A 24402-nucleotide genomic window follows, 5' to 3' on the forward strand; every position below is an offset into this window, starting at 1 on the left:
GAGGCAAGCTTTCACTATTCCTGTTTGTTCATACTGTCAGCAAGTACATTGTAACTCAAATATATGTTTGCACTTTTGTCATTAAATATCTACCACAGAGTTGTTGATGTTTTTGTCGTAAAGGCTGTATGATGGATTTTCTTTGATTTTCATTTGAATTGTGGTATTGTTGGTGGATGGCTTAAAAGAAACTGGTGCCAGAAAAAAAAAGTTGGTCAGCATAGAAGCAACAGACCAATCTAAACTTTTAGGAAAAATCAAAAAACAGAAGAATGATTTCTAATGTGTTTGAAAAGGTTGATCTTTCTTTGTCTGAGCTAACATCATGTGAGTGTGATGTCAGTTGTTATTAAAACTGCTTTAAAAGAATTACTGTATATGAACAGTTTAAAGAGTGCACAATATCATGGCTTTCATGGATCACATGATTGTGTATTTTTTTTTATTGCTGTCCTCACTCTATGCAAAGAGACTATGCATGCACACACACACACAATTTTAAATGACCTCTGATGCGGTCTGAAAGGGTTGACCTTTCTTTGTCTTGGCTAATATCAGGTGAGTGTGATATCAGTTTATTACAGGTTGGACAGAATTGTGACTCAAAAGAGGCTATAAAAGAATGTAAAAAAAAATATGATTTTTCTCAAATTCTGCTGGGTCTCTTGCAAGCATGGTCAGCAGTCAGGAGATCAAAATTGTGCTTTAAAAAGGAAAAAAAAAGAAAAAAAAATCTTGTGTTATAGGAAACCTTGTAGCATTGTACACACCTTCCAAAGTCCCTGGCATGAAAAGGCTTGATGGCATGTGTGGTGATTCACCGACATTTTATTATAGCAATAAACTCTACTAGTACACCTCCAGTTTACAGTTCATTGTACCTTCAAGCTCAAAGCATCAAAATCTATCTTGCAGTATTTTGTACTCTTTTTTTTTTCTTTTTTTTTCTTCAAAAAATGCTGCAAGTTACAAGGACAATACTGTTTTCCCAAAGTGTACAATGTATCTCTACACTTGTCTATTTCAAGGAAGGTAGAAAAATGTTTATCCACCAGTTCAGCTAAATTAACTTCTAGTGTAAAACCAGAAAATGTTCACATGCATTTTGATTTTGCAAATTATGCGAGAGCCAAGATTCACTATATTAACATGCACCCGAAATTCACAAAAATTTCGTCCCACACAAAAGGGCGTCAGCTCCCATTCGCAAAAATTTCATACCGTAAAAATATCTTGCTTTTATACAGCGCTGCAATACTGTTTACAAGAAAGGCATCCCTGCTTTATCAGTGTCTTTAAATAGCAATGTCTCCTCCTTTTGTCTATTTATCGACACATTTGTGATTTTAGCATGATCTACATGTATATCCCTGCCCAGGTAATCTTCATCACTGAGTACATGTCGTCCGGCTCACTGAAGCAGTTCCTGAAGAGGATCAAGAAGGACAAGAGGAACATCCAGGAGAAGTCCTGGAGGAGATGGTGCACACAAATTCTATCAGCTTTAAGGTAGGCATCCACATCATCAGTAGATAGACAATCAAACCTGCCTTAGCGGTCACCTGCCTTTAGCAGCCACCTGTCGAGTAAGGCTACCAAGAAAATGAATAAATAGATAAAAAAATATTTCAGACAGAACAACCATGGTAAAGACCCTGTCTGTAACGGCCACCTGTCTATAATGGCAACTTTTTTGTCCCCCCCCCCCCCCCCCCCCCAGGATGGTCACTATTGACAGGGTTGACTGTGTATGTGCATGCTATGTTTGTTATGGTGGCATTTTGTTTTGTTTCTGTTTGTTCTTAAATAGCAGACCTCCAACCTTCTTCCTCTTTTTCTCAATATGGCATGAGGTGTCCAGTTGAAAACAGTTTGCTGGCTGTTGCTTGCCACCTAGGGCAAACATCATTGGGCTGGTATCACGGTCGTCCATTTTCCAGAGTGTTTGTGTGTGAGGACAGATTACCATCATGACTAAATACTGGGTCTGTACTCCAGCACAATGCAAAGAGTAAAGTAGGACCTCTCACGAGTTGGGGCTCTCTTATTTGGAAATCGTCACTTTCTATCTTCTCCAAGAGACACAGTGTTGCCCGTGAACAGAGGGGATGGCTTGGTGACACACGGCATTGCTTGTCGGTCTCACTGGGCCTCTCACGATGGAGACATCTTGATTATGATCGTACAAGGCAGGCTTATTACAAACTGCTGGCTTAGTTTGCACGTCTGTCTTCCGTTGGCGTACAAAACAACCTTGTACATCACAGGAGGACATATATAGGGAATCATTGGGAGGAGAAAAGGCAGAAAAGGATTACGATGAGATGGAAATATGTGAGAATGTAGAATGAGACGCAGAAAGAATGCAAGAAGGGGGCACTGATTACCTTGTCCTTGCAACATTTCAAGGTACATGTAGCTATATAGTGGCTCCGAGTTAATGTAGCTGTGTAGTGGCTCTTGTATATATTCCTAGAGTTAATAAACCTGACCTGGATCCAGTAAACTTCATTACGACAGTGTAATGTGAATACACGCGAGGCCTTGCTCACGAAGATTGGGAAGACTGGACATGTCTTTATTACGTGTTCTCGTTTTACACTGCTTCATTGTGCAAGATCATGCGATTAGCTGGAGCTTGTGCAAAATAGACTTTTCTGATGGTTTCTATAAGGAAAATAAAAAACAAAAGCAGGACCTGTGGAAAAGAAAAATTGGCTTGAGGAAGACATTACTGTTTGCTGGTGAGAAGGCCAATTTCAAGGAGAGATAACATTCCATTTTGGAATCCCCAAGAGTCTCAACTTGATCTTTGGAAGATATGAGATTAGTACAGGTGGCTCAAGGTAACATGGTGATTAGTGCACCACTTTGTGATAAATATTACTCTCGACAGTAGAGTTACTTCGAGAACTGGTGTCCAATAGCATCGCACGATGTATGGGTCCCCAACCTACATTAGGTGAAATCCTGTTTTCTTCTCTTGTAGATCAGTGTTTTATTGAACTTCATTCTCTTGGCTTGCATGTGGGAGACTTGGCTTGTATGCATTCATTTAGTCCTGATTATGCTCTATATCACATCCATTAGTACTCATCACACGCTGTGGCACCCACATCAGCACATCGTATTTGTGAGAATAGGCAGGATTATTTAACAATCCAAATTGGAATACAGTGTTGGTGTACAATCTGCCCAGGGTTTAGCAGGCGCCTACGTCCTATCTCTTGGCATGGTGCATCAAATTGCTTTGGGTGGATTATATGTTTTCCCCGGCGGAGAAGGGTTTAATGTGAACCCGACCCCATTCACAAAACCTGGCTCATATGATGCGGGTCGTGGAAAAAATTCTTTGCCAAGACTGCTTTGTTGGTCCCAGAGTGAGCTGGAACAGGGTTCCCCATCAAAGCTTGAATGGAAATGTTGGTGACACGTCTTGGATGACATCCACATTACAAAGCCTCCCCCACACAGATGTCAGTCTTCACCCCTCCCCCCCCCCCCCCCCCCCATTGCCTCTCACTCTTCTCATTACTTTTGGCAACCTGTTTGCATACAATGTCAAAGGTAATTTGATGTGACACCCCGCGAGCGGATGACCAAAAATGTAAGATGATATTAGGCTGGGTGCACAGGATCACTTTCTTGCCTCCAGCAGTTGGAAAAAAAAAAACAAGTATTAAAAGAAAAAGAAAACTAACACTATAAAACACGTACTCCAGCAAAAGGAATTAGAAAGGAAGTAGAAAAGCCAGTTTTTAAAGGGATTTCTTTTCTCTGTTCTTCCAATGTGACAGGCAGTTTTGTTACCGCACTGTCCTTTGCTTTTAAAACCCCACTGTCTTATCCATAATTTGGCAGTTGCAAAATAAGTTTAGTATGAGTTATGCACAGCCTGTGATGATTGGGTCATGTGGGTAATTAGAGCTTGCCCTAATTAAACCTCTGACTAATATTGATGGCAGGATTGTGTGTCTGGTTGACCCCTTTGTTGACTGATTAGACAATCAAGTGTTCAGATTTGAGGACTGGTACTGTTCGTCGGCCAAACACTGTAGGAAAGTATTAATTGTCACACAGGACATTGCATAGTGCATCGCCCTTTTGTTCGACAGTGAAGTTACATAATTTTCATTGACGCTCCTAATCAACACTCTCTGAAGAGGGTTGTGATGTCACTCCTATTGTGATGTAAGAAGTGAAGGTACATTTGGGGCTGAGCAACTTTAGGAAGTACATCCTGTATGGACATGCAAGATGTGTATTCTAGTGTACATGATAGTGAAACTTCAGAAATTGGCCCAAACCAGAATTGTACTTTCTCTTCAAAGCAAAGCAGCAGGTGTTTGTTTTGGGTGCTTGAAGTAAACCTGGTTGCCTCAAGGCTCCCTTTAATTCTATTAAGAAAAGTTTGTCCCTTTCTATCAAAGTTGGATAAAGTTTTTTAACTGTACAGTACACCTTGCTCCCCCCCCCCCTCCTTTTTTCTTTTCTTGATGAGCACTTCATTGTATCTTTTCAGATAACTTCCTGATGCCGATGTGTGCTTGCCGTAGCAGGGCATTACAAATGATATTTTAGCCACTTGCCTGTATAAACATTGGAGCAAGGGTCCTATGTAGTAAACAGGCAACTTTCTGATTCAATTTGCTTGTCGCATGGCAGATTTTAATTTCCCTGGACACATAGTCAAGCCGGGTTCAGCACCCTGCCTTGGATAGGATAATAGACAAGTGCTTGCAAATAATGGGGCCATTGGTGTGTGAAAAGGGGAGGGGGAAAACAATACTGTTTTCCCCTCAGCTTGGATGGTAATTTCAATTCTGTTGTAATTAGCTGCTGTACCTATACAGTAACAAAGTGTAGTGGTGCATACCGTGCGTTGAACCATGATAACCACACACACAAAAAGGAAGGGGTCATTGAAGAAGGAATCTTGAGAGACTTGTTGCCCTGCCATGGTATGGTCCAGTGTGCATCCCTTCCTGATGAACAAAAGCTACACGTAATGTACATGAATGCAATGTAGTGTCAGAGTAAAGAATGTCTAATGAGTAGTAAGCTTGATGGGGGGGGGGGGGGGGGGGGAGGGGGTCAAATTAGGTTACAGGATACAGGTACCAACAAATATTTGTTCAGTGGTAATTGTTCTTTCCTGGTTTTTGTTGATTTTTTCCCCTTTATGGTATCTACTATGGAAAGAGAGAGAGAGAAAAAAAATCATTACCTGATGTTAGAATGTTAAATTCATGCCAAAGGCAACTTTATACCATTATTTATTCTTTTGAACATAAAAGGTATACTCCAAGTTCATATTTTTAAATGCTTGATGTTAGTCATTGAATATCTGCAATAAATGCAGCTCATTTTCCCGAATCTTTTCCATGAATCAACTGCGGGATGGGGATAGGCCAGAAGAAGATGATGATGATGACAAGATATTCAATATAACTTCTTGATCCTTGAAGAAGTAGGGACCTAATCCCTGTTGCAGCTTTTCGTAGGAAGCTACAGCGTCTGTGTGGAAGGGCCTACTGGGATGGTACACGGTGACATCAAAGACCAACGGACAGAGTGTATTTACAGATAGCAAATATAATCAATTATACAAAATGAAAATTAAACTTAACTACTTATACCTTTCTCACAATCTAATCTGTCATTCACTTTTAGAGCTCTAGGAAATGTGCTCTCGTACACTTTGTTATGCTACATGACTGGTGAAGTTTGTTGAAAACTGTGATAGTGTCCAAGAGAATGTACCCTGCCATAGCTTGATGCACTCTGTAAACAAAATAATCAAATCTTGTTCAGCCTCCGAAGAGGATCTTGGCTGCAAAATTTACAAACCCTGCCAAGTTCCACATAATTTGAGGCCAATGTGTGTATTGGGAGTGTGTCAGAGAGGGCTCAATAGCATGACATTCTGAAGATCAGACTTCTTCCTTGTTTGCAAATATACACAAGTGTGTTATTGTAAATTCCTCTCAAATTTTGGAATGCATCTTCTGTTCTTAGTGAGCTAGAAAAATTTTCCATAGATACGGTATAAAATGTTTTCAAGTAAAATATACTGTACATTTTATGCACTTGTTTTAAACATGCTACAGTCATTGAATAGCATTTTATATCATTGCCCCCCTTCCCATTCTATCACCAGTATTGTTCATCTCTGAGGTGGGCAGCTGGGTACAATCACTGTATGTTACTGTATACCTACAAGTGTAGGCTCTAAAGTGTAAATTCTGGGATATAAACTTGTAGGCCTACAAACCTGATGTAAAATAAGTATGAATGTACCTGTTGAAAGCATGGGGCCTTTGCCTAACTGTCCATCAGGGCAGGTGAGAGAGATATTTTTTATTTAATAACACTCTGAACTCCAGCACTTTGGTAGTGGAGTTTTTACTTTATTTTATTTTATTTTTTTTTTTTTTTTTGGGGGGGGGGCGGGCAGGGGGAGGGGCTTGGGCTGTTTGAGAGGACGGAGGCCAGGGTATAAGGGTCAATGGTAAGGAATTCTGTCATAAATCAACTTGTGCTTACTGCACATGTAGTTTGTGCTCTAAATAAAGAGAAAACTGGTCAGGGATGGCCACCAAATGACCCAGGTGCCAAGCTGTTATCACAGACTCAGATGTGTGTTATACAGGGGCAACTTCTAGAGTTCTGTTCGGAGGCAGTTCTTGCCGAAGTTGTTCTTTGGGGAGTGGATTTCGGGTTATAAGGAATGAGTGGAATTCATACTGTAGCTATGGCACGCTTACACAAATGTAGCCATTGAAGCTGCCTCATGAAGCCACTGTGGCACAATTTGTGTAGGCCTTCATGTACTGCTCGCAGGCAACAGCATAGGGCAATGAGTCTAAAGTAAAATATAAGCTTACTACAATGTGCAACTGCATGTTCACCTACACAAATGCATGCAAACACACACCATACTCACGCACGCACAAACAGAGGGAATTGAGATTCATCAGTTTGAGATTGTGTGTGTGTTTGCATGTTTGCATTTTTGTGTAGGCCTACATGGAAGTTCCTCTGAATAATTCCCATTTAACCCACTTTTGCTGGACTGCTTACTGCCAAGTCTCGGAATACCGTTGTGTGCAGTTTAGTTTCTGCATACACGTATTGTTGTCAGTGTCTCCCATGTTTACCCAGACACTTCAAAGCAGTCCCACCACCAAGACTCTGGGGGGTGATATCAATCACACTGGAAGACGATGGTTGATGCTCCGATCGGTCCCTGTCCCTACACGTAGGGCAGCCCAACACCTGGGGTGATGCTGCCCCCACCTCAGCGTGACACCGTGAGCATCAAATGGCCTGGGTCTTCTATCACACCGAAATTAGCTGCAGGCCATCACCTGAGCATGATTGTAACTCAAAGTGCTCTCACCTTTACATTAATCCTTACATTTCATAGACCGTGCCTTTTTACCCCCCTCCCCCCATTATTTAAGTTGTATGTTTGTTGCTGTTCAGAGTAGTTACTTCGGATATTTTTGACATAGGGGCCTACTGTATCAAGCTGTTTTGGTATATATTTCTATCGTATCATTGGTTCTGCTATGTGATGACACTATTTTTCTGAATCCAACTTCTGCATTGGTACGTCTGTATCATTCTTCAGATGAAAGTCACTATAAGAACAAGGAATGGTTTGAGTTTTATACAAAAATTGCTGCTATTTTGAACTAATAGTATTACCTGGTAATTTTTGTCCTTTTCAAAGTTTTTTGTTTCATATCAATTTCCTTTTTTGTGCATTCGTGCTTCTATTTTGTCAATGTCCTATTCTGTTTCATTTTATCTCAAACAAAGTCAGTAAGAATGGCATGAAACTGATGTAGGAACTCCTTATACACACAGCTGTACATTGTAGCACTGTGCATGACTGGTAACGGTACTACTGTAGTATTAGGCCTACATGTATGGTTAGAGTTCAAATGCACTCTTGACATTTGATCGTGCAGTAAGGTAGAAACTTGCCACATTTACACGTTTGTATGGAACAAAGAATTTATGTAGAGTGCTCAGTCTTTTCCACATTAGTAGAAGGATGTGGCGAGAGAACAGAAACCATTTTGATTTTTCCCCTTCCTTGGTCTTCCTTTTTGTCCAGTTTGTTTTTCCTGTGTGTCTGTGTGTGTGTACACACACACAGACACACACACACACACGGGGGGGGGGGGGGGGGGGGGGGGGGGGGGATGGGGCTTATGAAAGCTTTGTTGTCGTTTCCCTGCATGGGCAGACTCGATGTATTTATGACAGGATGAACTTCACACACTTCATTGTGGAAAAATCAAAACAAGCAACTACATTGTACGCCATGAACATCCAGTACAGGATGGCAATACAATGACTGTCAATTTGGGGTTTCATTTTACCTTTTCAGACATTGTCGAGCATTATGAAGTGCAATGCACTTTTTGACAGTTTTATCACAATACACATCATATGTGAGACAAGATTTGTACTGGTGTGCAAAAGCCAACAGGATGCCTTTGAATATAGTTGGATTTACTGAACATGATAACCCCATTACCAGCTGCATGACAATGTTTATACTGCCCTTACGTAGGAATTGAATATCAATACAAAGCAAGGTTTGGGCATTCTTTGGATGGTTTTTCTTCTTCTTCTTCTTCTTCTTCTTCTTCTTCTTTCTTCTTCTTCTTCATCTTCATCTTCTACTTCTTCTTTAAAGGTAGGGGATACCTTTTACAGACCTCCCAAAATGCAGCAAAACATTAAATATGAACCTCAGGGGACTTGCTTAGGCCACTGCTTAGGAATTTGGAAGTCAACAGTTATCTAAAATTTGAATAATGCACAAAGCTCAACTACTCAGTAGTTCTGTGTGTCAGCCACACTTCAGCCTTTTTGTTGCATTCTTCTGTATTTGTGATCTATAAACCCAAATCTAAAAGTACAAGAGCTGATGTAATAATAAATAGTAATAACATATAGAGTGTGTGGCAAGAATGTATGTAGAAATGTTTGTAAGTGTTGATGAACTTTCTTCACAAAATATACATGATGGACACACATGCAGTACATGGGTCTGCAAAGGTAGCCTAGTATAAATGTACTGGAATTTACGGTGAGTCCCGAAAACAATTCAATTCAAAATCTAACGGTCAAAAAAAATGTACTAAATGTTACCTTCCACTTTCAATACTTTATGGGAGTTTCTAAAATGATACTCTCTTCAACATACCACTGTATTTATACAGCTCTTCATTTAAGGCGTGCAAATGGGATTCCCTACCTTTAAGGTTAATAATGATGTGAGTACAGTTTATCCTACCCTTCAGACTAAATAATAGTTTTAATATTATGTGTGTATTGTAACTTATGATGGAACTCCTGTGGTATGCTGGCCCATACAAATCATCAACACAACTCAACGCAGTATCCTGTATCATATTCTTTGATAGCAAAACACAGTGAATATGCCCATAGTGGCATAAAATACCTGGTATCAATCTCTAAACTGTTGAAGGGGGAGGGATGTGATCATATCTTCCTGTTTGTTCTTGTGGTGAGAAATTGTAAATATTTGTTTAGGTTTAACAGAATGGATGGTGTGAAGTGGTTATAAAGAAAAAAAAAGGAGGGGCAAGTAATTGTAAAGATAAGATTTCCAACTTCCACTAAAGCCAAGGTCAAGAGTGCTGTGCAAAGGCTCAATTCATTTGTGGAGATAATCTGTACATTCTTCATTCAAGCCCCCCAGAGACTAAATGTCCTTGTCCTTAGAAGTTCAGACTGCATGACTTTCAAGTAGTAGGCAAATCTGGGTCTGACACCTCAGACTCAAACTATACTTGGACAAAGGCTATATGTGGGACAGTCAACTATTTGCAGGGATGAGAGTTGTGTTTACAAGAGGGACTTTGGGATTTGTCTTCTGTCTCCTTCCGTTGATCTACCCCCCCCCCCTTATTTGACTATTGGCTCTTTCCCTTCTCAGCCTAAGCTTCTCTCTGGTTGTATCCAAAGCACAACTTCCAATACGATGTGTCACTCTGTATGAGCAAAATGCCAGGATGGCTGCATTCACACACACCTGTAATTGACTTGAAAAAAAAAAAAAAATCAATCTTGCAACGTGGTTCAAAAACTGATGATTGTTATTAGTGGTCACCAAGATAGTCACACAAAAATGATTTACTCTCATGATAGGTACACATGCATATCATCGCTGGGGCGACAAGACCTCGTATCTACAAAATGTCAAATGTTCAGGAGAGCCAGAAAACATGGCGGCCAAAGCACTATAGCGAATGGGATAGCCTTTCCTTTGACATGCCGTGGTGGCTTCATTTTTGGAGTAAGACAGTTGGGATTTTGCCAGGACATCACTTAACCCATTATTTGACCATTAATTTAAAAAAAAAATCATTTTCACCAAAATTTCAGATACAAGGTCTTGTCACCCCAGCGACGATATGTACATTGTGATGCCAAAATCGGTCCAGCTTGATTTCTTTTTTTAGTCTTTCAGTAATAATCTGCCCCGTTTGGCATGTGTGAATGGCATGCAAAGACCATCAACTTTTTTAAACCCATAATGCATCCCCCCACACAGGGTGAATACACTTTGGTGCTCGTGATCACGCTCCAGTCATTATTTAAGCCTACATGTGGGCATGTGCATTCTGAAGATTCAGAATGGTTCATAATTGCAGCTGTGTGATTTTTTTTTTTTTTTTTTTTTTTTTTTTTTAAAGCCGTGCATTATAAATGGTAGCAAATAAGATAGATGTTTGCATCCCAATGCAAAAAGCAGACAGGCATAAGTCCTGTGTGTGAATGTGACTAGATAGTTTGATGGAATAAAGTCAGATGACCCTGTAAGGTTAATACCCCATCCTATTTCTCCCACAAAACTTTTTTACATTCCAAAAAGCATACATGTGCACAAAAAAGAAAGAAAAAAAAACCAAGATGACATTGGTAAATATTAAAAAATCTGAAATTTAGAATTGATGATAATTTCAGTAAGTTTTTTTTTTTCTCTCAGTCTCACATCAAACATGTTTGAAACATCAGGATCCAATTTATATGTGCTGGTGTCACACTGTGATCATGATTCTGAGCACTGTGATGTGTAATTTGTCAGAGTGCCTGCTGTGCTCCAGAGGGCCATCACTGAGCAAGACCGCCTCCCCTTCCCCACCCCCAACCTACCACCTTCTCCTCTGCAATTTACGCAAGGAGACTTCACAGCCATGGGCATCCTCCAGGCGCTGTAATGACTGCAATGAATATTTCATGAAAATCATACATCTTATGAGATGAACATGATTTGAATGTCTTGAAGTTGATGCACATACGTGTGTACATTGTAGAGAACTGTGAACCATTCTCTGCTGTACCGCACATCAAAACTCTGATCTGCAAAGTTCCCAAATACTCCCCTCCCCCTCCACCTTTGGCATTACTCTGCAAATAGATAGAAAAATACAAAGAACAGCTGCATTGTAGCTCTGGGATTCGATGATCCCATTCTTTTGTGATGTATTGCTATTGATGGGTCTGGTCAAAAAGACTAGCCCACCACTGTAAACTAGACCTGTGTGTGTACAGTGACTCAAATGACGAGGAACCGTAGAGGTGTGAAAAAGGGTGAAACCAAAGCCTCAGTTTACGGATGTATCTCTCATGCAGGAGAGAAGCGCTGTATCGAAAGGCTAATGCATACCTTCATACTATTGACGTATTGTTTAACCCACTGGTCCTCAGCAGACAGAATTACCCCCTGTCTTGGCCCCAAGTTCACAAAAGTACTCAGGAGGGAATATGCCTCAAAAGATATCCCAGTCTAATCACGTTTCTGGTTTTGTGAACACACTATTCCTGTAAAGGTTTTGAAAATTTTTGCAGTAATCAGGTAGTGAAGCAAGTCTCCTCACTGATCACTACAATTTAGTGTAGGCCTATTGGTGCCTGAGTCTGAGATACAACAATCGTGTCACAAACTCAGTGACTGGTCACCCAAACATAAACTCTTTGTATGCTTTGTAGACATGCAACCTGAATTACACCTGAAATATTTCCTGTGAAATAAACCTACATGTAACTAGATGATAAAAAGAAAAGAAAAACAAAAAGTACAGTGTATCTTATCTTAGTACACCAAATGCTGCCATTACCTATATGTTTGAACTCATGCCAAACTGAAGGGGGGGGGGGGGAATAATCTAATGCCATGACATACTTAAAACTTCAGGAATATCATGGAGTGATGCAGTTTTATTAAAATCAAAATGTACTATCATTGAAACGGTAATCTCTGGATCATGTTTTATTGACAGCACAACGATAAAGTACATGTATATAAAATTTCCCCAAACCAGAATAAGAATTTGAACTCTACAGTTTCAGTTACATATTCCTTTCAAAGCTTTCGTTTTTCTTTTCTTTTTCTTCTTCTTTTTTTTGGATCATTTTTACAGCAATTTCCAGATCCTTACAAAAATGAATGAATGAACAAACTTACAGCCTGTAGATAATACTTTTAAAGAGAGATAATTTGTACAGAGCATCAAACCTTCACTACAGTAACAGCACATAAACCCACACATTTAACCTGTTGAGGACAGTCTGATTTTGCTACAACATGCATTTCCAATAGACACCTCCCCAAGTATACTTGGGACTCGTCCTCAACGGGTTAACGATATTCTTGACGGTGTGGAGAAAGAGAGGTACCTCACTCACTGGACTGGTGTGTCTCTTGAGGTATTTATCGAGTTAAAATCCTCACCTAGGGGTTTCAACGTGCATCAACAGCTTCAAGAATATTCATTCCCACTTTTCTCACCTTTTCCATCGTATCCAGTGGGTTGTGTTTTTATGCCCATTTGTATACTTTGGGAAATGTGAGGAGGAAAAAAAAATAGGAAGGGGGCGGAGGAGGAAGGAGTGATCCTAAGGCATCTGAGCTGCCAGGCCCTATGCATGTGGGTAGAATATTAAGATTCTGGGACCCGTAAGACATGGAGAAACAGATCTTTAGTTTGCCCGGGCGAAGGATGTGTGATCAATGCAGGGGAGAGGAGAAGACAGCATGAAGCTCCATTAACCCTCAGTGATTTCCGTCGCCATTGAAAGGGGATTATCGCCGACAAAAGATATGTATCAAGCTTCATTCACCAGCGTTCCCCCCATCTTCAGTCCAAATTGATTCTTGGGAAGACGGGGGTTATTTTCAAGTCATTGTCTGGCTTGGTTGACTCAGTATAAACACATTCTCCTTTTTATCATTGATTGGTAATAATCCCTCCTGTTCAGAGAAAGGAAAAATTCAAAGAACCACCCCACATCTGACGTGCAATGCTGTATCCGCCTTATGGTATCGGTCAATTGTGGACCCCATATTTGTGAAGCAAATGCACGAGAAAGAGTCAGCAGTCACTTCTGACATTTTTGACAGATATAGATTACAGGAATGGAAAAAAAAAAGAGATTTCATATAGCACAGGGATGTAAAGGTATTATCAACACTTGCTGTTGAAATACAGTTTACCTTAGTATCAACTAATCAAAGTAAAGTGAAATCCACCAAGTCAGTTGCCTCCACCATAGCGACTGTAGCTGTGTTTAATAGATATGGATTCTATTTATTGATTTTATTTTTCAGCAATGATGATTTTCAAAGTCTAAGGATCTTTATTGTGATTGATTTTTATATGAAAAATGTTTCAAGCAGACAAGCATGTGGGAAATAATTCTATGAGGTATGACCCCCTGTGTCTCAATCGAAATACACCACAGCATCAAGAGATATTGTTCATGCTAGGTCAGTGGGGAATGCTGAGAGCGAGTAGACTGAGCGAATATTTTCAAGACAGCATCTGGAGAGGAGGCCATCCACTAATGAGTTGCTATCAGGAGATATTCATCGTTTTTTATTGACTTCTGGGTCGTAAAAGGGGGTCAGCCAGGCTCAGGAGTGTTCATTTTTGTAGCTGTATTGATTTAACCCCACAAGAGTATATTGTGCCAAGTTGGCTGTGAAGATGACTAAACTTGAACTGCAAATTGATCCAAAGCCAAATTCACAAGTAGGGAACATTCAATTGTTGGCTTGGCAAGCAGACCCCCAAATTACGAAGTGCTGAGGGAGGTCCTGTTTTATATGAGTGGATATACACCTTTGTAACTACATGTAGGTGGGGGATGGGGGGGGGGGCAAATTGAATCCCTTGCATCGCCATTTCCAAATGTTGGAGATCTGTGATGGCAGTGTGTCTGATACTACTTAAGATTCCACTTTGGTTATGGCTCCTAGCCATTAGTTGGTTCTCCAAGAGTGTACGTGTAGCTGCTTCTTGTTATGTGGCTTTTGACTGTGTAATGAGTTTTTGAGCATCTCACAGGCTGGATAATTATCGTCTGCTGCTGTTTTCCAAAGGCATCATGTTTTTCTGCGTGATGTCATCTGCTGTTGATGGAGCGCAACACGCACGCCAGTATGACATGGGGGAAATTGAAGCTATCCAACCGTTACTGTTGTTTACATTACTGAATAGATCCCATTCCAATCACTCACTATTAAAGAGAAGTACCCACAAGGCGTGTCTTCATCAGCCCGAAGTTCAAACTAGCGGGATATTTTGCGGTCTTTAATAGAAAATAGCCCGATACAGCGAATGTGCGTCTTCATCAGCTCGAACAGCCTGCTTCAGGAAATTAGCCCAAAAATTGACGCATGCGCACTTTGCAATATTACTCTGCCTACATCATTGTAGCTCGCGGTTCGAAAGTGGATTTCCCCACTCAAAATCTCCTATATCACTGTATGTACGATACTTCAACCAGGGAGGTGAGCAGGAGAGTATATTCTCTCCAATGCCACGGGATATTAATAACGCTACTCTTTCTTCTGTCCAGTGAGGCATCTTATATGAAATTAACGAATTGCAATGTTTAAACAAATCCAAAATACACACAATCTGCAAGAATCTTCAGCTAAGGTAGAGTGGACCAGAAGAAGAAGTTTACAAAAAACAGTTAACATGCACGGCACTGAGTTTTAATAGGGAGGTGAGAGAAATCACCTCTAATTTTAAAGATGTCAACAACAGTAGGCCTAGTACACACATGTGATCCTTGAATAAACCGTGCATGTACAGAGTGTGTACTATACACAATCACTGTTTGTAGCTTGTACATGCGCTTTCCATAGCCAGCTGGCTAACCAGAAGCGTGGAGGGATCGAGAAAATTTCGGGCTGATGGAGACGCACCCAAAATAGCGCGCTATTTCATGAATTAGCGCTCTAGTTCATGAACTAGACCAAGATTTTGGGGAAAATTTTCCCGATCAAATAGCGCGCTATTTGCATCTTCACTACACAGTTAGCGCGCTATTTTGACATCGGACTAGTTTGGTAACCGCAAGATAGCGCGCTATTTTGAAACTTCGGGCTGATGAAGACACGCCTACACATACTTGGTGTTGATGGGAGTAGTTCATTGGAAAGTGAAAATTACCAATGCAGAAGTCACATTTCGAAAAAAAGTAAAGCACTTGTGAAAGTAAATCCGTTCAAATGTTGGTAGCTAAATTGAAAACTCATGTAACATGCCAATGTGCAAAACTGTATCATATAGTCTTCTTTCATACTGTATGTACCCTGCGATCAAATATAGGCCTACATGTAGAATGTACATTGTATGCATGGCCTTTTAAACTGAACCTTTCGTGCATTAAGAGGAAGAAAATTGAAAATTGACCTTTCTTGACTTCCCATCTGGTCACTTGTTCAATGCATTCATGAAGAAGTACAGTGTAGGCCTACAATTGTACCTGTACCACAAGAAGATGCCCTGAATAAGTCTTTGGCTTTCAAGAAATTGTCTGCTAGGTACAGACAAAGCAAAAGACAAATTATTGAGGGTTTTTGTTTCTTGGTTTTGTTTTGTGTTTTTTTTTTTTCTTCTTGGGGGTGGGGAGGAGGTTGCATTAATGCAAACTTCCTGGTTTTCAAATATAGCAAGAAAAAAAAAACAAATTAAGAAGAAGAAGAAAAGAAACTCATTCAGCTGCTCGGGGAAACACGTACAATCCCATATCTGTGCTTGCCTGAACAAAGACGGAGCATGACCCTGGGCACCCTCACCCTGGACTATTGCACAGTGTGAGAAGTTGCTTCACTGATTTTTTTGTTTGTTTGTAAGAATCTACAAACAAACAAACAAAAAATTGTGCAGTTCGCGCAAAATGTATGGCTGTATATTTTGATAACACATACAAAAAGAGTTCAAAATGAACTGATTTTTGTATCCCATTGCAGATTGCAATAATGACTTTTTTTGTGTATGTCACCACATAAGAATTGACTGTTTTTTGCATTGCAAACATAGATTTTTATGGAACATTATTTTCAGATGTGTATGAACAGGCCTTGAGTTTTCTTTTCATCTGAGTTGTTGTGCACACAATCCCAGGGGCCTAGGATCGAGACAGCTGCCAGGCTACCCACAAGACACCATTTTAAGTGACTGCAAGATATTTCAGTTGTCATAAAAATTTTGCGTGTTACACACCTTAAACTCGCTCAACCCTCCACTGAGCCGTTGATGATTTTTATTTCCATGATGCTGCAGATTTATAGATGACATTCCTCCGCGAGCTAATACCTCACTTGATTTATGCTTGAGATTTAGGTACATATTTTAAGTATTGCAATCCTAGTCTGATGACATGGTACTTCTCTGTGTCACCACAACCCAAGCAGTTGAATTGATGTTAGGATCATTTTTGTATCGACCAAAGTCCGTTTTTTTTTGCCAGAGGGACCATGGGGCTTTGTGGTTTATTGTCTCAATTCACTGGCAAATGCAGGAGAACTGTTTCTTGCTCTTTGTGGATGATTGCAGTCAGTGATTATAAATACAAATTTCCACATACATCCTGTTCTCTGCTGCATCTAGATTGAACACATTGATGATGTTATCATAATTGACCCAATATCGACACAGACAGGTTTCATATTCCCTTTTTATTTGTAATAAGTTGCCATGGTATGATGATTTGCACCATTGGATTGCTGGTTCTCAAATAACTTTGACGGTGTTTTTTCTTCCTTATTTAGTGTAATGTCTAGGCCTACAGTTAATCTTTAAAAAAAAGACTGTCCAGTCTGAAAAAGTCCCATTTTTGTTTTGCACGAAGCCATCTGAAACATTCAACTGCACCGTTCCCTTAAAGGGTGGACACAGTTCTGGTTGAGATGAGGATTTAGCTTTTAACGTTTTGCGAGATATTCAGAAACCACTCTATGAGATGTCAAAGAGCATGCAATTCTAAGGGGTATCAAAAGTTGATTTGATGAAAATCGGTTTTGAAATGGCTGAGATATCCAAAAACAAGGTGAAACAAAGAGATCCTAATAAAAGGCGTGGCCTGTCGCCTTTTATTATTATCATCTCTTTTTTGGATATCTCAGCCTTTTGAAAACAAATTTTCATCAAATGAAAGTTGAATCCTTCTTGAAATTACATGCTCTTTCATATTTCATAAGAGGTTTCTCATTATCTCACTTAGGAATGTTATAAACCTGAATCCCCACCTCAACCAGTACTGTTAGGACTTTATAGGGTGACACCGGTCATAGGCTGCGTTTATCTAAACTTGAGAGAGAGAATCACATTTCAAAATACATGTAGGTTTGGAATCGTGTTTGCGATTCTTGGGTTGCTGCGTTTATCTACCCATCGAATCGCAATTCAAGTGTTGTCACTGTGCAGCTGCTTTGCGCAGTTCGACCCGAGGAGCAGAGGTCAACTGCGGTCGGTGTTGTAACTTGCGGGTTGTATACTGCATGGAGATATAAACACGTTTCAAAACAGCATTGCGTTTATCTACTCCCAAGAAAGGTGATCGTGGTCTCGGATGTATTTCAAAACACCCTTTGAATGGCGTTTCAAGTCGTCATTTCTAAATGCGTTTGAAAAAACGGTTGCGTTTATTCATCACGCGAAAATGCCTCAAACGTGTTTAGGATCGTGATCCTGCCTCAGAAAATTTTTAGATAAACGCACCCATTGATACAATGTAGGTTTGTATTGTGTTGTTGGGGAATCCCTTCATCATGCCTTTTGAAAAGGGGCCTCTAGTCTTCACCACTCACAGAGTGTTTGTGTTGTATGTATGGGACATTGTACCTACACAGCATTCTCGAGTTATTTGGGATGTAAGGAATTCACAGAATAGTTGATCGCAATACGCCCATGCATAGATTTATCAGAGTGAGCTTATTCATTACATTCATTTTGGACTGCTCTGTGTGTATACAGTACAAGTGTATGTATGCAGAAATGAAGAGGGAAGTGAAAAAATGATAACACTAACAAGCACTGATATCAATACAGCCAGCACAAGTGTGTACAAGGTTTGTGTTTGTGAAGCCAGATACTGGAGTACCATTGGTCACTCCTTCAAAGAGGAAACTGCAGTTACTACTGGTACCTTATGGTCTCTTGCAATGTTTATACATTGTACAGTGGACGGAACTGATGGTCTGTTTCAAATCTTGTATCCGGACATACTAAATTATATTGAAAGCACTTTGACAGTTTTTGCCCCAGTAAATGTTTGCCCTGTATTATTAAAGACACTGCAAATGCTTACGAGTTAGCTGATAATTATGTGTGGTATTCTGTATTTAAATCCTTCCAGCTGTGAATCACTTTATACAGGTAGCAGTGGCATGAATGTGTGCAGCAGCTTCTGACAAGTAGTGAACCAAGAAACCGACGAAGTGAAAGAACTTCACAAAGATACATCCTGTACCTTAGAAATCTTTGTGTGTACACACTTTCTTCATTGATTTGGAGTTCTCTGCTTTGTGGCAAATTAGGTACAAGTAATCTAAAATGATGACTCATTTTAAAGACAGGCCTGAACATTCCACCGATTGTTGTATTGTTAGCACCGCGTCAATGAAACTTTTTGTATTTCTATTAACGGAGGTTGAACAGCCGTAGGCTAGCTAGTAAAGTACCGGTATTCAAATATTCCAGTGCATCAAGTTTCTTTCTTTTCAATAGATCTTTGTGTTGTAGTCATTCTGGGTAGAATATGACTTCATCATGTGATGCCAAATTTCATCTGCTCAGGAGTTTTAATTTCTTTAGAAAATAGAAAATAGAAAATATGGAAACAGAGTTTAAAAAAAAAAAAAGTGTATTCACGCTACTTCCACCAAAGGTGAGTGATCATGGTTGGTAGTCGGGGAACCTCTTGCACTGCACTTGCCCCAGTGGTACTTTTTGGTTGTCCCACTCATTAGTGTAGCATTTTGATTTGTGTCTGTTTTGCTATGTTTGTTTGTGTGTGTGTGTGTGTGTTTGTGTGCTGATGCAAGCCTCAATACTGAATGCATGTCGTCAAGTTGTGCCTTCTTTGATTTTGCTGTAGGGCATGCTTCCTTGTAATCCTTGCAGAATTTTGCCCAATGCCATTACATGCTTTTTTTTCAGCCAGCAAGGAAGTTGCAGAGACAGCTTTATACTTGATACTGTAGGGTATAAATAGCATCAATCAAAACATCCACCCCCCCCCCACACACACACACACACTCGTACACATTCTGACACTGCAGTATCCTGTCATACTGTGTCACTTGTAATGACATTACAGCGAAAGATATGTACATGTAGGCTTTAATCAAATGTCTACTGGCAGTGATTAAAGATCTGTTCACATTGGTTTTGGATGTCAAAGGGGCCTGTTCACAATCTATTTTCAGGACACAGCGATAGGCCGAATCATGTGAACAATTCACATTTAAAACATCCACCTATACAAAAAGGCTTTCCAGCAGAGTATGGGACAGTGCTGGTTTTAGGATTTGTGATGATCTAGATGCGTCTGTTGCCTTATTTAGCCACACTTAATGTCGTTCAGCAAACACTACTTGCGGAAAGGGGCTTGAACTTGCAATAGTGTTTTGATTATAGTTGCAGGATTGGCATGCTGCCATCATGGGCTATACATGTATCATGCAGTGTACTATGTCTATCTGATTTACTGGAAAAAAAAAGAAGGTTTTCAAGCAAACTTAAGTCGGAGAGAGAAACAGAGAAAAAGAGAATAGCATACAAACATTACCCTATCGATTTCAATACTACTTCTGTAAATGATCTTCCCATGAAAAGTACTGTCTTTTGAATGTATAGTGTTCTCATGCAATTTGGTAATGGCAGCAACATTGTAGATCATGGAATTTTAATAGATTGTGGCACTCTGCTGTTATTTTAACCTTTTCTTTTCTTTTATCATCACTTTCCTCTTGTTTTTTTCTTGTTGTTGATGCAGTTACTTGCATTCCTGTGACCCGCCCATCATTCACGGTAACCTCACCACGGATACTGTCTTCATCCAGCACAACGGTCTCATCAAGATCGGATCAGGTTAGTCAGGATGTTGTGATGTTGGCATCCTACAGATGTATGAAGAGTTTCATCACAAAGCAGGTTTAATAAGTACCAGTTGTATACATTTCAAAAGTCCATCATCACATAGAGCAAAATAAAACCTTTCCACTGTAATATGCTTCACTTGTTGCATAAAAAGGATTTTTTTTAAGTTATTAAAAATATGCCATATTTTCTTATTATTTCCCCACTTTTTTGGAGATTTAGTCATATATATCTCAAATTCACAAGAATGGAGTTAACTCTTCATACATGCTCTAACTTGTGATTCATGCTGAAACTTTTCAGGTAGCAAAATGATTCAGATAAAGCAGTATGGAGGGTCTGTGATAGTTGCAGCCATGACCTGTTTTGATTACATTTTAATCATACTTACATATCATTCAGAACAGTGTTTTGAAGAAATAATGGCGCCGTACCCTGTTTTGAGAGCCACCGGCAGGCAAACTGTTTTGTAATGTTTGAGTTCAGCAACTCATTGTTGATTAGAATGTTTAGTAATTTTGCAATTATGTCTCAGTAGCCCACCTCACTTTCTTGTTGGACTTGGTTAACTTTCATCTTTATTATCTCTATAATGGGCAGGTAGAAGATTATACAGTATATAAAGTGGGAAGTTTTTCCAATTTCGTCCTGTTTTGTTTCTCTCGTTTCAGTTGCTCCTGATGCAATAAACAACCATGTGAAAACGTACACGGAGGAGCAAAGAAACATGCACTACATCGCGCCGGAGTATGGGGGTAAGTGTCAGTGGATGGATGCTGGGAGGGGATCACTTGCTGTCTTCATGGGAAACCTGCTAGGGATGAGAGTGGAGGAGGTGGAGGAGGAGAAGGAGGAGGAGGGAGGGGGGGGGGAGGAGGGGGAAGGAGGAGGAGGGGAAAGAGCGAGAGGAGGGTCCCTTGAGAGAGAAAGTGGCAGGTGGATTTATTGGGGGGGGGGGGGTTACATCAGGGAAGTGTAGCCAGCTCCCTGGTTATATAGACCCTAGGTTTTCTTTCTTTTAGCCATGCTTGTGAGAAAGGATGAGGGAGGGAGCTGAAGTCATTTCCCTGGGGAGGCCAAGTTCACAACCTTTGGGTAAAGTTCATGACCCTTACTGTTTATTCACTAGGATACAACAAGAAAGTAGAATCCCCCAGTGTTGTTAACAAACCATGAGATAGAAGATACACAACAATAATGCACTTTGAGAAGGGACTGTTGTGGTCATGACCTAAATGATCTAAGAGCTCAGGTAGAAGGATTAGCAAATGACTGTTAAGTAGCCACAACAAAAGAGAAGGATTATGTATTACATGATAACTTAAAGGGGAGATTATAGAGGTCATGACCTAAATACATTCACAGAGAAGGAGGTGACTGCACAATGTATCCTACAATGTTGCAAAGGAAAGGAAAGAAAGCTGGTAGTCAGAGTGGTAGCTGGTAAATCCCGCAACAATCTGGTTCCTGCTCCTGAGTCAGACCCAACCGGAGTATACCGGTCAGTTACATCCTTTTGTCGCTCCCCTATTGATCACCACTCTGGGTTGATTCTCTTTAAAGATGAGCTTAAAGAGGTTGTTTAAAGTACCATGAAAATTGCTTTGTGGGTTTTAGCTGGGTGTTGGGTTAGAAAAGGGGGGCCAGGAGTGGGGTCTGCATAACAAAAGGACTGGTTCCAGGTAATCCCCTTTTAAGAGAAACACACTTGAGGTTCCCTGGTCTATTCATATAAAAGCATGGTCTATTCATACAGAAGCGTGTGACGGTGGACTTAACACAGTTTTAGGCTTTCGGCCTAAAAGAGTAGCATACATAACCCCCTGGCTTTTATGCTGCCAGCATTCACTGGTCAGTGAAGTTTTACTGACAAGCAACAGAACAAGTAGTGTTCAGTTATAGGCAGGATTTGTTGTTATCTGTGCAGGGAACCCCAGCACTAATTTGGATAAAAGGCTGTTAGCTGGCTACCAGTGCTATCCAATAGTAGCCTACATGTTATGTAATCCCCCTGAACCAAGAGCTTTAGGGCCCTTTAAAGTTGTAAAGGCTCACTTGTCTTCTCTTTAAGACATTCCATGAATGTTTGTTTGAAAAGATAGTGTACATTTATATTCGGGAGGGGGGGGGGGAGTACATTATGTACATTTCCTTGAATACATTTTGGTCAATTGTGAAGGAAATGTACCATAAGGTTCATTTTGAAAACCAATCATCAAAGATTTGGGTTTCTACTGCATTGTTTATGTTGGCCAGGAAGTTTGCTTGTACTCAAAGTTTGTTTTTCTGTTTGTTTGTTTGTTTGTTTCGTTTTTATAAGAAGTTTGCACACCTCCCTCTGTATTTGGTGTGTGGAACACCCAAACAGGTGCAGGATTTCATTATTAGTAACTAGTTATATAACCCCTTTACAAATTGTATGCTTGCTTGTGGCCCGAGTGGGGAGAGTTACACTTACAAAACCCAGAATTTTCATTGGTGAGAGTTGTTGCAAATGTTTACACTTTCAGAAGGGAAAGAGGGTGGTGAAAAAAAACAACAAAATGGCTGAAGGGCTTGCAGTGTTTTGAAAATGTCATATTTCACAAATTTCAAAAACTCCACACAAAAGTCCAGAATATTAGGAAAACCTGAGTTTTTAGCCACCTATTCTGACTGCTGATGTTTTGCCACAAGGCATAAAGTATAAAGCACTCAAAATTAATCTCCCATGATGGAGAATGGTATTCACATTGTCTGTGTTATATTTGTTTTGTGCCAAAAGTGGTATCAATTTCTTGTCACGTATGGCATTGTTTTCAAACCGCTTACCTGAGGCTAACACATTGTATTAAGAAACAGTAGAGGTTGAACTTTTATACAAAAGTCAAGATGTACAAGTGTATCATACACTGGAAGTTTGTGTACAAAGTTTCGAGGACTTCGACACGTACCAGTGAGTGTTATCAATATTGTGTGACCGAAGAAGTGACTTTCAAGGTTACCTTGAAATGGCCTGATACGACTTGATCAAGTAGTTTTCAAACTGTCATAATATCCTGGCCGCTTGAATGGTTTTTGTTTCCCCTCTACGAGTCTGTTACTCTTTGTTTCAGTCGGTTCATATAAGGAAGCTGTTTTCTTAAATAGTTGTGATGCAGTCCTTCTATGACAAGACCAAGTAGGACTAGCCTTTTTCCAAGACCCTCATGCTGTTGCTTTTAGTGGCGACAGTTGCGAGTGAAGAGAGCAAAGCCTATAATGCTGTATGTCAGAACAAGGGCCTTCTGAGATGAAATGTGGGCTCTTAGATACGAGATAAGTTCATACTTGTAGCTATGGGCAACGCTGAGTAGAAGAAACTTGCATGTACAGTACACACCTATTAGGTTTTACTCAGCTAACCCTGCATTTTCAAAGGCCTGTTTGATGAAATGTAACCAGTGATTTCTTGGACTTCATTTACACAATGCTGTCAGCCGTTAAATCAATTACAAATACAAATGTACACTGAAAATGATATTGCAGCTGCCAGGCTGGACCTCCATGCTGGCTGCAGTTCTTGGGATGAGGTGAAGAGACTGACAATGAGGCTACTTTTTAGGCTTCATGGTGTTGTGATGAACATTTAGAAGGGTGTATTGTAGATTATATGGATGCTCAATGTACCTGTTATGGTTAGCACACAGTGTATACGAAGTGAAATTTGAGCCAATGCAGCCATGCTCACATAAGAGTTGGAGAACATGCTGTGTTTTTAAATGAATCCAATACCGGTTTATATGAAAAGGGGGAGGGGGGAGTTAGCTCTGCTTGCTTTATTTGTGATCATGAATAATTGATCCACTGGGGCGCTATGCTTCTCGACTTCAGAGCGAAAATGAATTGGTCCATGCAGGTCGGATGCTCACAGATAGATCCACGACCTTGACAACACGCGGACCTTCTGTTGCTAAAACACCTGCTCCCCGCT

At 40.2% G+C, this 24402-nt stretch overlaps 1 protein-coding gene across 1 annotated transcript in view; it reads left to right on the forward strand.

Annotated features, from left to right (window-relative positions):
- LOC139745066 (nuclear receptor-binding protein-like) overlaps positions 1-24402 on the forward strand; it is a 59441-nt gene that overhangs the window by 17874 nt on the left and 17165 nt on the right. The window contains exons 4-6 of the mRNA XM_071655479.1: positions 1379-1509; positions 20347-20441; positions 21122-21205. Of these exons, the coding sequence (XP_071511580.1) occupies positions 1379-1509; positions 20347-20441; positions 21122-21205 (310 nt within the window). The remainder of the gene's footprint in view (positions 1-1378; positions 1510-20346; positions 20442-21121; positions 21206-24402) is intronic.

This window comes from Diadema antillarum, unplaced genomic scaffold (assembly GCF_040938485.1).
Source record: "Diadema antillarum isolate AM-2024a unplaced genomic scaffold, OU_Dant_1.0 seq00001232_RagTag, whole genome shotgun sequence".
Lineage (NCBI taxonomy): Eukaryota > Metazoa > Echinodermata > Echinoidea > Diadematoida > Diadematidae > Diadema > Diadema antillarum.